Here is a 17,320-nt window from a genome sequence, read left to right as displayed (position 1 = left end):
TGAGGTCTCAGCGGGGGCCTTCATTTCTCTTCTTCCCCAGAGTCCAGGGCACGGCTTTGGCTGAAACCTCTCAAGTCCTTCTCAAAGCCAAGCCCAGGGATGCCTCCTTTCCAGCCCCACAGCTGTCAGTCTTCACAGCCCCCCTCTCTTGCAGGAGGGTCTGTCGTGTGGTGTGGGTGCTGGCTCCCCCATGGCTGTCAGCCCTGCCCCAAGACAGTGCTCTGAAAGCTCAGCCTGGACACTCCCCGCTCCCTTTCTGCGCTGCCAGATAACCCACACACGAGCTCCTCAGTCGGCATTCAAAGACCCCCCATTTAGGGCCCAATCTTTGCTTTTCAGTATCATCCCACTCACCCTCTTCCCCCGATCACGGTGACCAGCCTGGCCTCTCGTGTCATCCTGTAAACTGGTCTCAGGCCCAACGCAGGGAAATCTTTCTTAGGATCCGTCCCTGATGTGCATCATCCTATGGGGATGGATGCTGCCCAGGTCAGAACACCTGGCCCGGGCCTTGCTTCTAGTAGGGCTGGTGTCCTACTGGTCCCTGGGATCCTCCAGGACAAAGGCCTGGCCTCCCAACATCTGTGTCCTGGGCACAGGGCCTGGGCACACTAGGTGCTCAGTAAGCACTGTCACCTCCTCACAGGCACAAGGTTTGGACAGACCTGCAGTAGCCATTGATGATCCTTCCAGATACCACCTTCCGGAAAGGCTCCCAGTGCTTGGCTTCTCCTTCCACGGGCGCGCCCAGCAGGACAACGTCTTCGATGATCCCTTGGCAATCTGGAGAGAGACCCCGGAAATGACTGTCAGCACCCCCGGCCACAGCGGGTCCTGAGAGCGACTCTCCAATGGTGGTGAAGGAAATGGATGTCACGTACACACGCACACACGTGCATTTGCACACCCACACTCATGCAGACATGCACACATATGCTCAGGCACCTGCACAAACACATTCGTGCACACAAACACATTCGTGCCCACAAACACACACATGCCCACACAGTACGGTGGCTTCCATTTACTGAGTTCCAGGCCCTCCAGTGCCCGATCTATTCCTGCAATGCATCATCATCCCCATTTCAGAGTTAAGGAAAACCAAAGACATTTTCAAGATCACATGGCCAGTAAGTGGCACAGCCCAAATCGGGACCCAGGTCTATTTCCGCCCTCCATGAAGCTCGCAACTGGCCGTGGACTCAGATGCGGTGTCTCCCTTTGGAAGGGACTGATGGCCCCTAGCGCATGGCACGTGCCAGGCAGGAGACACCACAGCCTTCCCCTGCAATTGGTTCTCGGGGGTCTGTACAGCCTGGCGGGAAGGTGGGAGTGGAGAGGAGAGGGGGGCTCAGGATCCTGGGACACGGAGTACACGCAGCAGCTGCACTGACCTAGTGGTTCAGAGTATTTTAGTCCAGGGCTCCTCTGAGCGCAGCTCGTGGATGAGGGCTGGCCTGTGGGCTGTCTGTCTTGTAAGTATAGAGCAGCAAAGCAGCGTTTCTTTGATCTCCTTGCAGACTGGAAACCAACAGCTCACACATGGGAGTGCAGACCGCACTTTGAGAAGCACGGCTCTAGATCCCGGGGGGTGCACGTGCACCTCCACCCCCAGTCACCCCCTGACCCGGCTCTATTTTTCTTCTTGTCACACCTCACTTGTTTACGTCTGTCTCCTCCTCTAATATCTGGGTTCAGGGAGGGCGGGGCTCCGGCTGCCTTGGTCACAGCTGTATAGGACTGTGCCTAGTCTATACATGGGGCTCAGTAAAGGTGTGAATGAATGAGTGAGTCAATACACTGCCATCCCCTGGGACAGCCAGGATATGTGCTTTGCAGTTGCAAAGCCCTGGGTTCAAATCCCGGCTCAGTGACTTCTGAGACAAGTCACTTAACTTCTCTGAGCCTACAGGTGGCTATGGTACTGCCTTGGTGGTCTTTATGGGAAGGAAATCATGGTGGGGAAAACCCCAGCGTAGTGAACACACAGTGGAAGCCAGTGTCTCCCCGCCCCGTCCCCTGTGCTGTGCCCCTGCCTCTCCTCAGGTTCTGAGCCCCCCCCCCCAAGTTTGGGCAGCAGCATGATCTGTGTCATTCCTGGGGAGTGGGCCCCGGAGGGACAGCTCAGCTAGTCCCACCACTCTCTCTTGCTGAGGGACACAGGACAGGTGGCTTCCTCTCTCTGGGCTCCGGTTTCAAACCAGAGTGCGTCTAACTGTTTTCCGCTTGGGCTGTTGTGTGAGTTTGTCTGAGTAAACGGTTCCAGGCTAACAGGAGTTTGAGAACCCCTGTGCTCCTCTGGCCCTGAGTTATAAGATTCCAGGGCACAGAATTCTGATTTCACTCCTCTGCTTTCAGGGATAGGATAATCTGGCAGAAGGATGGAAAACTTCAGGAAGCTGGTAGTTTGTGTTGAATTGCAAGGATGACTCAGATAGTGTTTGATGTAAGGGCTATTTCAGGTGCTTATGCTGTTGGCAAGGCTGTAGCTCTGATTCTGACCCCTTCTCTCGGCAGATGAGGAAACACGGAGTCTCAGCGGGGATGGGGCATGCCCACCGTCACACAGGTAGTGAGAATACAGCTGGGCCCAGAACCCCGGCACGGGGAGCTGTCGGGGCCTGGGGCCATTCTCTCTGCTGTTTACGGGTAACAACTCAAAGCACAGCGATCACAGGTGGGTTATCATTGCTCCCACGGTGCCAAACGACTGTGGGCCCAGGGTCAACGACTGAGCTTAGCAGCTCTCTCTGGACGCCGGCCACTCAGGGCACCTGCCCTGTCCCCCAGAATCTCTCCATCTGAGGAGCTGGGACAGCTTTGCAGCCCTGGGTGCCGACGCCTGGAGGGCTGGGACCTCCTTGTGGCCAGCAGGGGAACTGCAGCATTTCCTATCAGGTTACCCTGAGCAACTGTCAGGATCCTGTGACTAGCGATCAGACAGGTGTTATTATAAGCAAACAAAGGTAGGTGTCTTTTGCTGAGCTGAGACTAGTCGCTGAATCTCACAAAACAGTCCAGAACACAGTCAAACCAAGTCAGGGTACGTGGAGAGCTGGAAACACATTTACGTATCTCTGAAGCCTGGCTTTAAACTGCCTTTCTAGACCTCTTCCCCTTTATCCAGAGCCTGCCACAGTCAGATGTGCCTGTCTTATGTTTTAAAAGATGATTTGCTCTCTAGGAGGTTGCATACCTAGAGACAAGCCACGTGGCAGGCTCTTGGTAATGCACAGGTGTTAGCTTAAAGAAAGTTGGTGAGAATCATTTTAGACCCACCCAAGGGAGAATCCTGTACTGTTCCCGGAATGAGACGGTCCAGGAGGGGAAACCTGAGTTAGGAAAACTGGCTGCTGAAGTAGATGCTGGAGAAAAAATGTCAAAATTCACTGTTTGGTCCAAAACCTTATAATACCAGAAGATTTCAGCCTTCCAGGTAAAATACAGAGAATCCTCACTCAGGTACCACTTTTAGTGTCAAGCAGTCCCCTTTCATGGGCACAGATGATCCGTCACATCATGACATGAGTTCAGAGCAGAATACCCCCGCTTTTCAAGACCAACACAAGAAACTGGCATTTAACATTTTAATAATAACGAACATAAGATGACCTCACTGTCTTTTTCCTGCAGGGACCACGAATGTTTGCTGAAACATGTTGGGATTTATTCCTATATTGCTACCACCAACTTCTCTTCTTGTGAATTTTTAAGGTGTTAAGATACAGTTCCATAGTTTTATAAATAGTCAGGGATCCAAGGTGCATCAGTCACCTTCAAGTTCAGGACTCAAGTTCAGGTTCAGCTTTTGGGCTTGGATTGCTCATTTTTTAAACAGTCTTGTGTATGTTATTAATATAGTACTTTTACTGTTGAAGCTGGAGGCCTTTCATTCTTATGCCTTTGGCATTAAGGAGGCTCCATCCCTGGGGCAATTAAAAAGAAAAGCTTTATTAGTCCTGTCTTTATCCCTCCACTTTCAGTCCTTTTTTTCACTCACGTATGGTGAGAAACATTACCTTCCCACACTGTCTTTGCTTTTACCTCTTATTTTCATTCCTTTTTTTTTGGCCACACCCTGTGGCTTGTGGGATCTTACTTCCTGACCAGGGATTGAACCTGGGACCATGGCAGTGAAAGCGCTGAGTCCTAACCACTGGACTGCCAGGGAAGTCCCTCTTTTTTTAAATTCTTAACACAGGACCCAAAGAGATCCCTTTAAAATTTGAGTCATAGGCATGAGGTACCTTTTGGGGCTGCTGGAAATGTTCTACAGCTGGGTCGTAGTGATGGTTTGTACAACTCTGCACATTCGCTAAAAATCACTGAATTGTACACTTAAAATGGGGGGGGGGATTGTGTAATATGTAAATGACACTGCCGGAAAGTCAGATCATTTCACTCCTGTGCTCAAAACTCTCCTGTGGGATCCATCTCTCGTGGAGTCAGAGTTAAAAGTCATTTCAACAGCCCTCGAAGCCCTGCGTGACCTTCCCCACACTTCCCCCTTGCTCACTCTCTTCCAGCCATACTGGCCTTGCTGTTCCAGAACATGCCAGGCCTTTCTCTCTCTCCTCCTGATACGCTTCCCTCCAACATCCACAAGCCTCACCCCCCGACCTGCTCCTTCACCTCTTTGTTGAACTGCCACCCTCCAAAGGGAGGAAGATGCAACCTCCCACCCCTACCAGGTGCCCCATCTCCCTTCTCTGATTCATTTTTCTCCATAGCACTTGAGACCATCTGACTTACTACCTATTTTGCTTTTACAGTCTCTCCTAGGACCTGTCTCCTCCTACACGTGAGCTCCTCAAGGGTTGAGAGTGTTCTTTTTTGTGTTCCCCAGGGAATCCCCAGTACCTAGAACAGCAACTGGCACAGATGCTCTGCTCAGTAAGTATTTGTGGGATGAATGAAAGCAAGCTGTGGCACTCAGCAACCCTTCACATTGAGAATACACGCAAAAAGTTTATTGTTTAAATTTTTAAAATTTTCCTCCCGGTATAACTTCTTCCGAGAGGCTCTAGTTGAGAATCTCTGTAGACTCGATAAAAGCAAATGGAGAGTGCTGACTTGGCTGAAAGTAAACGGGAGAGTATTTAACCAGGGTTCTCAGCTCTTCAATTGCTGGTTTCCAGAGCTCTGCTCCAGGGGAACAGATGCTACTGTGACTGACTGCGGTCTGCAGTGGGCAAGAATAATGACCGGTCCTTCCAAAGCTGACTCTGCCTCAGTCTCCTCTGCTGGCTTCCCACAATGTGACCCAGAGGCTCATGATGACCCTCCCAAGAAGCACCCGACATCACCTGTATTAACAAAAATCCCTTGGGCTTGGCCTACATAATAAGAAGGCTCAGGGTCTCCAGACCCTTCAGATGATTCATGGTACAGCTCAGGGTGCCCCATCTTTGGGGGCAAAGATCCAGCAACTTCGAGGGCCTAAGAAACTACACAATTGCAAACTGCTGTCTTCCAATTAAATGTCTCCTGTCTCACACAGCAGGTGTCATGATTCTAAGACTGTATCAGATGCTGTTGCAACTCTCAGAATTCCTGGATACAAGCAGTTTTTGGTCATTACATACTTTTTCCACCAGGAGATGCTGAAAGTGTGATGACTGCCATATGCAGGGCTGTGAAGTGTTTGCCATTAGAAAGGGCTCAGGTTCAAAAAGGCTGGGAATCACCAGTCCAGGGGAAGTGGCTTGACCTTTGGCACAAGAGAAATCTGTGTTCAAATCTTGGTTTTACGTGAACTGAAGTCAGTTATTTAATAACTTGGAGCCTCAGCTTCCTCATCTTTAAAATGGAGATAATATAATAATACTGATTTCCCAGGGCTGGCGTGAGGTTATACGTTCAGGGCGGTGTCTGGCACATGGCTTGGTCAGTGGTGTCCACTGTTATTCCCGTGCAGATGATCAATTTGGTGACTAGGTAGAAATGGTGGGCATGAGGCACTGTCTTTGGAGATGGCTCAGCCATTATAGTCACCGTGCCTGTTTCTAGCCAGCTGCTGATTGCAGGCACTATTTTAGGAGTTAGTTGTGGGAAGTGGTGATGCCAGGCATCTGGTAGCCGTGGACAGTAGCATAGGTCTCCTTCAGAGCACAGCCTCTAGAGAGAAGCAGCTGAAGAGCTGTAAACAATGGTTAAACTTTTCTTCTTTTCTTTTATTTTTTTTTTTTTTTTTTTTTGGGCCGAGCCACACGGCTGGAGGGATCTTAGTTCCTCGACCAGGGATTGAACCCACACCCTCGGCAGTGAAAGCTCGGAGTCCTAACCACTGGACCGCAAGGGAATTCCCAAAATTAAAAAAAAAAAAAAAAAATTGTGGTGAAATACACCTAACATAAGATTTGCCATCTTAACTATTTTTCAGTGTACAGTTCAGTAGCATTAAGTATAGTCACATGGTTGTGCAACCATCCTCACTTGCTTTTATCACTCAGAATTTAGATAAATCAGTTTCTATCTTGTCAACTGCTTTTATCACTCCTTCAGTAGTTCATGCCAGACTCCTGATATGACACTTTTACCACCTGGCGCTCCTGGAGGTCTGGAGATTGTCTTGGCTTTTCAAAAGAAAACCCAAGAGTTGAGAATAGGCTTTTCTTCACAGCGGCAAGAGTCCCTTTACACTAGAGCCTTGGCCTTGAAAATCATATATAAACTGAGTTTTTGTTAAACTAAACATTCTTAAAATGTACCAAGTAGGGCCAGCTCTTTCAAAGCGTCCCACGGAGAATCCTTTTGTACAATGAGGGAGGACCAACTGTCACTGGGAACAACCAGTCCCAGCTTCCCCTCTGTCATTTTGTCCTTTCCATACAGTGGGCTTTCTGAAAGTGAGGCAGGCCCAGGCAGCGCTTTCCAGGTCTTTCCAAACACCCTCCTCTAGGAGTTACACAGAAATCTCATCAAACGGCCAGAGAAGCAACATCACAAACTCACACAGGCCTATCACACTGTCAATAATGAGATTCTCCTGGGCTGCAAAGACCAAAGTTTGAGAAGCAAAAAAGAAGGATTTTCTCCCTCCTGGCAGGGGTTCATGTGTGCAGTGAGTGATAAGGTGGGGAACGAGGGAGGAAATGATCTCCTGACTGCGAGTCCAGAAAACAGACCTTGAAGTAAATGATATGAACTGCATCTAACACAAACGAAATCCATTCCAAAGATACACATACGCGCGCATGATAAACACACAGACGTGGCCAAAGGGAGAGGGAGAGGGCAGGAGCCAGGCATAAAGGGAGATGAAGGGAGGCTTTGACTGTCCCCCACCCCACGATCCCCCAGTGGAATGAGGTTCACACTGGAAAGAATCGTTTAAGGGAGCCCGTTTGGATATATTATAAGGATTTGGGATGAAGTCTTTATGGAAGGAGTAAGCCTTCATCTCTCCCTTTTGATTTCCATCTCTTTCATTTGGCAAAGTGGTAAGGCTGTTACTAGCATCCTGGGACCCCAAAAATTAATCTGCATGCCTGACCTCTCTTCGTTCTCCACCACCCTCCCCTGGAGGTGGTGGGGGAGCGGTGGGCTAAAGCCGGGTCTGTCTGAGGACAAAGCAACTGATAGATGCAATTCCATGGAAGGGAAAGAAATCCCATCAAATGCGATGTCGGCTATCATGGAGATGAAAGAGCCAGTTGACTGAATTGACAGTCTGTTCTGCATTTCAGCTGGTATCTAGTGACAGCCCAGAAATAGTTTTCAGCTAAGTGGGAGTTTAGGAATTCAAGGGCCAGGATGTTTAAATGTATCTGAGCTTAGTGACAAACTCTTTTGCCTTGGCTTTGTCCTTCAAACATCATGGACAGTAATGTTGGTCTAACTTCTTAGGGGCTGGGAATGAAATTGGAGAGAGAGATCTTGCTGCAAAGTTTTTTTTTTTTTAAAACAAAGTTCTGGTATTCTATTCCTTAATCCCCCTCCTTCTTTTCTTTATCTTCATCACCACCATCATCACAGCTTACCTCGGGATAGACTAAGTGCTTTACACATATATTATTTCATCTACTTCTCATAATGATCCTAAGAGTTAAGCAGTACTACTCCCATTTTATGACGGGAAAAGCTTGCCTCAGAGACACTAAGTAACTTGCCCAAGGTCACACAGTAAGTGGCAGAGTGGAATTCAGTTATTCCTACATTTTCTCTCCTACTCTCCTGTCCTACTTCCCTTTGCTATGGAACATAATCTTGACTTAAAACATATGTCTTTTGATAACTGTGACATCTTCTAAAATTGTATATTAAAAACAGAACAACACACCCTGCCAAGATGAACAGTTCCAATTTGGCTGAGTCAAGAGATGCACTAGCAGGCTACACTTTGCTAGAAGATTAATATCCTGATGTGGGCACAACAAAGGCACATGACCTTCTGCTTTGGTAATCTCAGGAACATCTGCCAAACCAAGTGGGCGAAAAGATAATGCAAAGAAAAAGGAAAAAGGGGTCCACATGAAAGATGACACACTTTCTGTTTTTTGATGGAGAGTTATGGCAATCCGCCTACACCCTAACACCCAAACTCAATTCCCCATCAGAAAGGTCAAACTGACTAAGACGACATAACTTGGAAATACAGCTGCTGGTAAACTGTAGGCTGTGAGCCAGTATAAAACAAGCAATTTCATTATATATGTGCATATATATAAATAAAATGTCATATATGTTCTATCAGCTAGCTACTGTGTGTAACAAATCATCCCCAAACTCAGTGGCTTAAAGGAAGCATTTGTTATTTCTCATGATCCTACCAGTGGGCTAGGCAGTTCTGCTGAGATTATCCAGGCATGCTTGATCCCACTGGGCTCACTCATGTGTCTACAACCAGCTGGTAGGTAGGCTGGGGGCTGGCTAAGATAACTTGGCTTTGCCCCATGTAATCTCCATCCTCCAGTGGGCTAGCCTTACGTGGACCTCTCACTGCTGTGGCCTCTCCCGTTGCGGAGCACAGGCTCCGGACGCGCAGGCTCAGCGGCCGAGGCTCACGGGCCCAGCCGCTCCGTGGCACGTGGGATCTTCCCGGACCGGGCCACAAACCCGTGTCCCCTGCATCGGCAGGCGGACTCTCAACCACTGCGCCGCCAGGGAAGCCCATAGTGGGCTAGCCTTGACTCGTTCTTAAGACAATGGCAAGGTTCTAGGAGGGTGGAATCCATGTGCAAGGCCTTCTGAGGCCTAGGCTTGAAACTGACATGATGTCATTTCCTCTACCTTTTTTAGTGAATGCAAGTCACAAGGCCAGCCCAGATTCAAGGGGTGAAGAAACTGACTCCACTTCTTGATGCGAAGAGCTTCAGGGTCATATTGAAAAGGATGTGGGTACAGGGAGGGGTGGAAAAGTAGGGCCATTTTTTGCAATCAGTCTACCACAGATATACACGATATATCTGAAACACTGCAAAGTACTGATAGGTCATGTGCAATAAGCAAGGGGTTAAAAATCCCCGATGATACCAGTACTAGATGAATTTTTCTTTGAATTCTCACTTAGTGAGAAGGGGAAGGAGTGGGAAGAACACTGGGTGGGAATGATGCCAGGGTGCTGGGGTGGCCCAGCCAGGCTGTTTCCAAGTGGCTGTTTTCAGGGATGTGGTTTGGGGACCCTGAGTGAAGGCAGGATCCACCTAGAGAACTAGGCCAAGGCAGAATCCTTTAGGCAAGGTCAAGGTGGGGTGTTCAGGTACTGATCTTGATCAAGTTCAAGATCAAAGCACAAACACCAGATTCAGAGGGCCAGAGGTCACAGCTGCAGAGCAGGGTGTGGAGGCTCTTGTTCAATTATGATAAAGGCAGCTAGTGTTTACCAGCATGGCCCTGGATTCTGGGAACAGTGCTATTCTCTCTGTGTTATCACAGAAATATTCATTGTTTTTTGAAGTAGATCTTTGAGTAGGTATTGCAGCAAGGGTCTCTTAAAGGTAAACTTGCTCAGTCTTTGAAAATACCTTTTGGCTTCCATTTTGAATGATAGTTTAGCTGGATATAGAATTTTAGACGGACAGTTCTTTTTCTTTCTTTTCTGGCTTCTATTGTTTCGAGAAGTCTCATCAGTCTAGTTAAGCTTTCTTTGTAAGAATCATTTTTGAAAAATCATTTTTAAAGTAATCATTTAAATAATTTCTCTTTATCTTTGGAGTTCTGCAATTTCACTATGATGTGCAGAGGTGTAAAATATTTATCCTTCTCAAGACTCATGTTCCTTGAACCTCAGGAATCAAGTCTGGAAAACTCTCAGCCAATAAACTGTATCTCTCTCCTACTCTCTTGTTTTTGGAGTTGGTATTAGGCAAATGTTGAACTTAACTTCTCTTTCCTATCTTCTATCTCTTTATCTCTCTGTGATGCATTGTAATTTCTTCGAATCAATCTTCCAGTTCATTATTTCTCTCTTTAGATTTGTCTAATCTGTTGTTTAATTCATCTACCAAGGTTTTAATTTCAATGACTGTATTTTCATTTCTAAAAGTTCCATTTGATTTATTTTAAAATCTCCCTGTTCTTTTTTCAATGTCTTACTCTTTCCACTTATTTTTCAATGTTTTAATTTATATCTTTAATAATTGTAAACCTGCTTATTTTTCGAGGGGGAGCTCTTTCAGGCTGTTCTATTAGACTGAGCATCTAATCCTGATGTTTGTTTGTTTGTGACTTTCCCACATGGTGTTTTTTTCCCCCCCTATGTGTTTTTTAAGTCTGGAATACGAGCTCATCTTTAAAGCTGCTCTTACATGGGAATCTGTGTAGTTTGGATTGAGGACCTATTTTTCCCCCGACTAGTCTGGTGTCAATTTTTTGACTTGGGGAACTCCTGGATCACGCAGGTGGTATAAATGTGAACCCTAAACCCGAGTGAGGCATGGCCCTGTGTCTCTGAATTCCCCAAGGAGACATATTGTTTCCCCTCAGTCAGGGCAACATGCTTATTAATCTGGTTTTCTGCTCCCTCCTTGTTCCTCACCTCTGGTGATTTCCTTTACTTTTTGGGAGCCCAGCTAAGCATTTAAAGAGGTATTTGCTATAGTGCATCTAGCATTTCTGGAGTATTTGTAGTGAGAGAATTTTCAGGCTGATTAGTTCACACTATTGCCACTATAGAAATTGCTAATATAGCTGTCATATTTCTCCACTGTATGTTAACCATCTCCTCTTTAAAAGAAAAAGGATAGGTCTCAGGCTCAGGGCCTTTGGCAGGTGACAACCTCATGCTAGATCTTAATATCATTGTTTTATTTTTAATGTTTTAATTTTTCAATGATTCTTTTCATGTATGATAATACTCGGTTTCTAGCTGAGGTAATGGTTCCTTACAAAATAAATACATTTAGGTAAACATTATGAATTGATATAAAAATATTAAATTGGAACACCCATGCTAAATAGAAACAACACAAATAATGATCCTATATGATAATGCCTGTGGCTGGGAACCCGGTTGTGAATCCACAGTGGTTATTATCATTCTGCTAGCGGTTACAACCTGGTGTCCACAGCACTGGCTATAGTTTAGCAAGTCTGAGTCCACTTAACTTTCGATGTTCTCTGGGCTACAGTGTCAGGTTTGCTTTCTGACAGCAGTTATTTTACAAGGTGGTCATGTTTCAACTGGGTAATTTAGTTAATGTGACTGGATCCAGGTACAAGATAAGATTTCCCCATGGTTGCTTCCTCTTACCCCCTCCCAAGCTTTACAACTCTTTATTCCATTTCTGAAACAGATGGCACAGTGACTGCTGGTAAGCAAGCGTCAGGGCAGAGATCACTGATAAGGCTGCCGGTAGTAATGTCTTTCTCACAAACTCCGTCATCTCCTTGCACGAATAGCTCTGCCAAACCGTGGAGCCCCAGATCGCTAAGAGGCTCAGATCTGGCAGCAGCCTGCATCTTTGAATGTCCCCGTGAGCATGAGTGTGTCCATGGCCCTCCTTAGCCTGAGCCCAGGTCCCCGGACGGGTAATGGGAGATACCCATTGCTCTTGGTCATTGTTCTTCCTCTTCTCTGCCAATGACTTTCTCCACATGGGTTTGCCACATGGCAGGGCCCCCCCGCCCCCAGTGATGTCTGGGATGCCGTGGAATTCTCAAAAACAACCCCATCTGAGTTCCCTTCCATCTTACAAAAAAAAAAAAGTGCCACAGGACCGTGATCTTGTATAGTTTTGGTCATTTAAAAAAAAGATGACATCACTAATGGGATCTGATTTTTCTCTCTTTTCTTATAAGAAATTCTTTTTCACATCATTTCCTCCTGATTTTCATCTGGGGATAAAAAAAAGTTCACTGAAATAACAGCACACTTTGGGCAGCTGCTGCCAGAAAGGTCCAGCCATACTTAGGTGGGCAGAACTTCTGCTCTGATAACGTGTGAGCAGGGGTCTGATGGGCCCTGCACTGCCTAGGCTGCGCCAGACCACGCCTCTCCATTTCCTCATCTGGAAACTGGCCCAAGAATTACTAACTTGCAGGGCTGTTGGGAAGGGTCCATGGGATGATGTCTGGAACCACCTGTGACAGCACATACTTGGTAAATATTAGTTCCTCCTCCTTTTTGTATCTTGATTTTCTTTTTTTTGGCCATGACATGCAGCTTGTGGGATCTTAGTTCCCGTACCAGGGATTGTACCCAGGTCCCTGGCAGTGAAAGTGCCGAATCCTAACCACTGGACTGCCAGGGAACTCCCCTACCCACCACTTTGTATCTTTGATGCCTAATAAATGCAAACAAGGAGAATGGAGCTGGGTGACATGGAAATTCTCAGAAAGCAGGAGCAGCTGCTCAGGTCTTCACAAGCCCTCAGTGGAAGGCAGCCGGTAGGCACTCCCCAGCGAGCTCTTGCTGGAAACCCACTCCATGCTGGGCTTGTGAAGTGCACGCCCCAAGAGTGACCACAAGGTGGTGCTGTGGCAACCACAAATGCTCCAGGTGCCTCCTGGGCCTGGCATTCCTCCAGGACCTTTCTGGAAGGCCACCTGCCAAGGGGTGGGCTGACCACAGCCTAGAGCGCCCGCCGCTCCCCGGGGTCCCTGAGAGGAGCCCGCTCTAGACCTGACTCTTCCTTTTTTTTTTTTTTTTTCCCGGCCCTGCCTTTTACTAGCTGTGCAGTCTGGACAAGCTGGGTAAACACTCAGCTGTACAATGAAAGGGACAGGTCCACGGTCCCCATGGGGCAGTGGAGAGAGCCCTGCTGGGGGAGTCAGGCAGGCCTAGGGCCTACCCAGGTTGGCTGTGACCATCAAAGAGACACTTCATGGGAAGGGCCTGGCAGGAAGGGCACTCAATCAACTGGCTTCATTTGGTGCAGTTCAACAAATCCTCTTAAGGGGCATCTAAGGCTGGGCTGAACCGGGGGCTGGAGATCCTGGCCTCAGGAAGTAGAATGAGAGAGACGAGAGGCCTCCGGGACCAGCAGATGGGCGGGTTTGAGCAGCTGCAGGCAGGATGGCTGGGGATGGAGTGGGGAGCATGCTCAGAAGGGAGTCCCTCCCCACCCGAATTCTCAGCAGGCGGGGACGGGGTCTGGCTGATCTCTGACCCCTCTGTGCCCTGCACAGGTCCTGGCACTTGGCAGGCCCTCAGAAGATGTCTGCTGATTGATGGATAAATACATTAAGAGAAAGTGCTGATATGAAAGACTCAAGTCAGAGCCTGCGTCTGCTCAACAGTCGAGCCCTGGACCCTGTTCATCTCTCCCAGCTTACTTCTCCCAACTTCCCAGCAGCAACCTTGGCTCAGGTCACCTGCCCTCCCCAGACCGTTCACTTCCTCTCTCTGGATCTTTGCTGTTGCCAGTCTCTGGCTCTAAGGCCTCCTGGCTCCCTCACAGCCTCTCAAGGCTTACCTGTTCCTCAAGGCCTGCCACCTCCTCCCTGAAGCCTTCCCTGCCACCTGGAAGGAGAAGGCTTCCTCTTCTGAACTGCATAATGTCTAGGCCCTTGCAGTGAAGCATGTGGTACTGTTATCCACCTTTTTTAAGGCTGGATTCCATTCTCTTACCTAGATTACAGGCAATTTGAGGGTAGCAAGCTTATCATAAGAGACAGCAGATAAGAAGGGTCAAAAGGAAGTGGTTTAGAGTCAGACGCATCTGGCTTAGAATCCCAGATTTGCTCATTACTGGCTGTGTGCCTTTGGACAAGTCACAAAACCTCCCTGGGCATCTGATTCCTCATTCGTAAAAATGGAAAATGTAACACTTGCATCCAGGCGTAGTAATGCTCACACCTCCCAAGGTGACTGGGAAGAAGCTCAAGATGGATTCTGTTCCTACCTGGCACACAGTAGGTGCTCAATAAACATCAGCTCCCTTCCCCCTCCCCATCTTGGAACAACGGCTTCTCATTTTGAAGATGAGCAGCTGTTCTCCATCAAACTCCTGCAGAGAAATGTGGCAGGAAGAATAAAAACCTCGCTCTCTAAGCTGTGAGCCAGGTTCGGCAACAGTCCCCTGAAGCCTCAATCTCCAGCAATTGCTAAATTACAAAATGTAAAATTCCCCAAATAAGACTCCAACTTGGGACTTGTTGCCTATTTAACATTCTTCCAAGTACCCAGGTGCTCAAAGCTGAAGACATCATTATCTCCTGTCTGAGTTTCTGCAGATGCTCCTGCTACCACCCTCCTGACAATTAGGCAGCACCTTGGAAAGGTCATTCCCAGCCATGGCGTCATCCTCATGGTTCCGGGTTTGTAACATTTCTAGGTAGCCAAAGGCAGAGCTGTTTGAAGCTCTAACGGCTAATTAAGCCTGAACCTGGGCACTTAGCTCCTAAAAGGAGAGGGTGCAACACTCAGACAGAGTGAGTCAGGTTGAAATGGAAGGTCTTGTTACCCCTGGAGCTGGCATCTCCACATCCCCTTGCAGAAGTGAGAAACAGGCAGTCAATGCTTTCTGCTTTTGCTTTGATTGCTAGGAAATGAGTAGCTAAAGGCACAGCTCAGTTATAGCAACTGGGTAATAACGAGAGAATATGTAATGACAGTAACAGGGACAAAGATTGTGGTTACTGAATGCCTGCTACTTGCCAGCCATTCTGCTAAAGGCATTACATATATTATCCCACTTAATCTTTTCAATCAAAGTCTGAAGAAGGTATTACTAGACCCATTTCACAGGCAAGGAGACTGAGGCACAGTGACTGGGTACATGTGCTCAGCTAGTAAGTGGCGGAGCTGGGATTCAGGCCCAGGCCTGGCTGCAGGGTCCACTCTGCTGTATTTGGGCTTCCCAACTGGCTCATGCCTCCTGCTCATACCTGTGTTTTTTTGGTCCTGATGTTTTATAGTTATCCATATTTCCTGAGAAGTTCTGCAAATCCAGGAGATGGGCTTTGCATAAATAAAGAAATGGATGTCTGAGTAAATGAGTGAACCAAAGATGGAAGACACAAAGAATAAAGAAGAATATAGTAGCGACCTGAAAGGTCAGATTTCACACAGGGACATCTGTGCTGGGGTGGCAGGGATGGAGGCCCCCAAACTCAGACCCTGTCATTAAAACACAAAGTATAGGGAACATATCACCCACAGGCAGGAATGTTCTAATCTTCTGTCCTGCAAAACAGGCCTGGCAATTTTCTAAAAGACAACCGTTTTGGTGATATTGGCTAAGCAGGCTCGATGGTCACGGATATCTTAGATATAAGGAAACAAACCCCAACAGTTTCCATTACAGAATGCTGTGAACTGAGATGCTTCAGTAATATGTAAATTAAGGAGACATGATTTCTTCCCCTCCTGGAATCCTCAAAGCCTCAGAGGGATGCTCCTTCACTGCAGAGGGTCTGGATTCTTCAGTTACTATCAATTGGGACTCATGCAAGGGACCTGTTTATGCAAAATTCTGAGCAAGGGGGAGGCCCAGGAGGGAAGGAAACTGAGAATGGTCACTGGAGGAGGGATCTGTCCACGAGAGTGGGATGGTCATCAGGGCTCACCATGGCCAGGAAAAGAATTCCCTTCCTCTCCCTGTGGAGAGAAGCTTTGGCAGATAATCTGTTTCCCCAGGAGCTCGGACAGTGAACACAGACATCTGCTCCATCTGCTTGAAAGTGACAATTATGGTGGACTGAAATGAATCAGCATTCAGTTCTCAACACTGTCTCTTGTGAACTTAATGGGACTCTGATCAGCTCTGAGTTCAAAATGGATAAAAACATGTTTCTGAAAAGCCTACAGCAGATCTGAGGACATGCTGGCCGCGCAGGCACTGAAGAACTCGGGGCTCTGTTGCGGTGCCAGAGGCCTCCCTGGAAATAGCTGAACACGAGCCACCCTTAACAGACTCCCTGAGCAGGGCCTGATGTTGCACAGCCCAGAAGCCACTGACTCTCAGATTAAATCGATTTGTTCTTAAGTTCCTAACTACCCTGGGCAGAGGCTAAGCTTCCTGTCACTGGAAGCAAGTAAGCAGACACTAGTAGAGACCTCTGATGGATGATGTTAAGGGGATCCTGTATGTGTAGGGGTTTGAACCAGATGATTCCCAATGTCCGTTGGAACCCTGAGTCTAAGACTCCATAATTTCTGATGTCCATGGGATAAAAGGATGAACCGAGGCCCATCGTATTGACTGACCCCAAGGTGATGTTCTTGAAGTGCCTCTGGATCATCAAACTGTGATTACACTGAGTGCTAAGTGCCCTTTACAGTGTTCTAATGCTTTCAAGACTGCAAACCACCTGCTGTGCAACGATCTTAGCCAATTACCAAGCATTTACTGTGAGCCAGGCCCTGTGTTAGGTGCCTTACACGTGCTATTTTGTCTGTCCTTAAGTATCTTGATGGGTGGGTGTCATTAGATCTATTTTTACTATGAGGGAGGCTTGACGAACTTATATAATTTGCACAGGGTCATAGAGCTCATAGATGGTGGAACTGAGACTTGAACCAGGCCTTTTTGACCCCCGTGGCATGGGGAATTGTGGCCTTCTGGGTAATTATTAGCAGGCTTTTCTATGGCTTTCCTAAAGAGGGCTTAACCCACTCCTCACGCCCCGTATACATTTCAGTTAGGAGTAAGAAGTGCGTCTATAGATGGCTAGACAGGTGGTAGGAAAGGCAGGCTAGGGAGACAGGTCTTGGAATAAAGCAGCCCAGGGGAGCTTCTGCGCAACAGGTCCAGAGGATGCTGATGGTCCTGAGATGGCTGGACGGAGGGCACAGGCTCTGGCCTTGGAGTGGAGGACCTGGGCTCTGTCTGCTCTCGCCTGCAGGAGCAGTGATTCACAGCCTCTCCTCCTCTGCCAGCACATCTTTGCCCATCTTCTTCCCAGGCCTCCCACTACTGCCCCCAAGGGAAGAGCG

General features: G+C 47.8%; 1 protein-coding gene across 1 annotated transcript in view; it reads right to left on the bottom strand.

Annotated features, from left to right (window-relative positions):
* TMCO4 (transmembrane and coiled-coil domains 4) overlaps positions 1–17,320 on the bottom strand; it is a 77,468-nt gene that overhangs the window by 14,014 nt on the left and 46,134 nt on the right. Inside the window, exon 11 of the mRNA XM_007459240.1 lies at positions 666–783. Coding sequence (XP_007459302.1) covers positions 666–783 — 118 coding nt within the window. The remainder of the gene's footprint in view (positions 1–665; positions 784–17,320) is intronic.

The sequence above is a fragment of the Lipotes vexillifer genome, unplaced genomic scaffold, assembly GCF_000442215.2.
Source record: "Lipotes vexillifer unplaced genomic scaffold, Lipotes_vexillifer_v1.1 scaffold496, whole genome shotgun sequence".
Lineage (NCBI taxonomy): Eukaryota > Metazoa > Chordata > Mammalia > Artiodactyla > Lipotidae > Lipotes > Lipotes vexillifer.
This window is presented reverse-complemented; position numbering and strand designations above follow the sequence as displayed.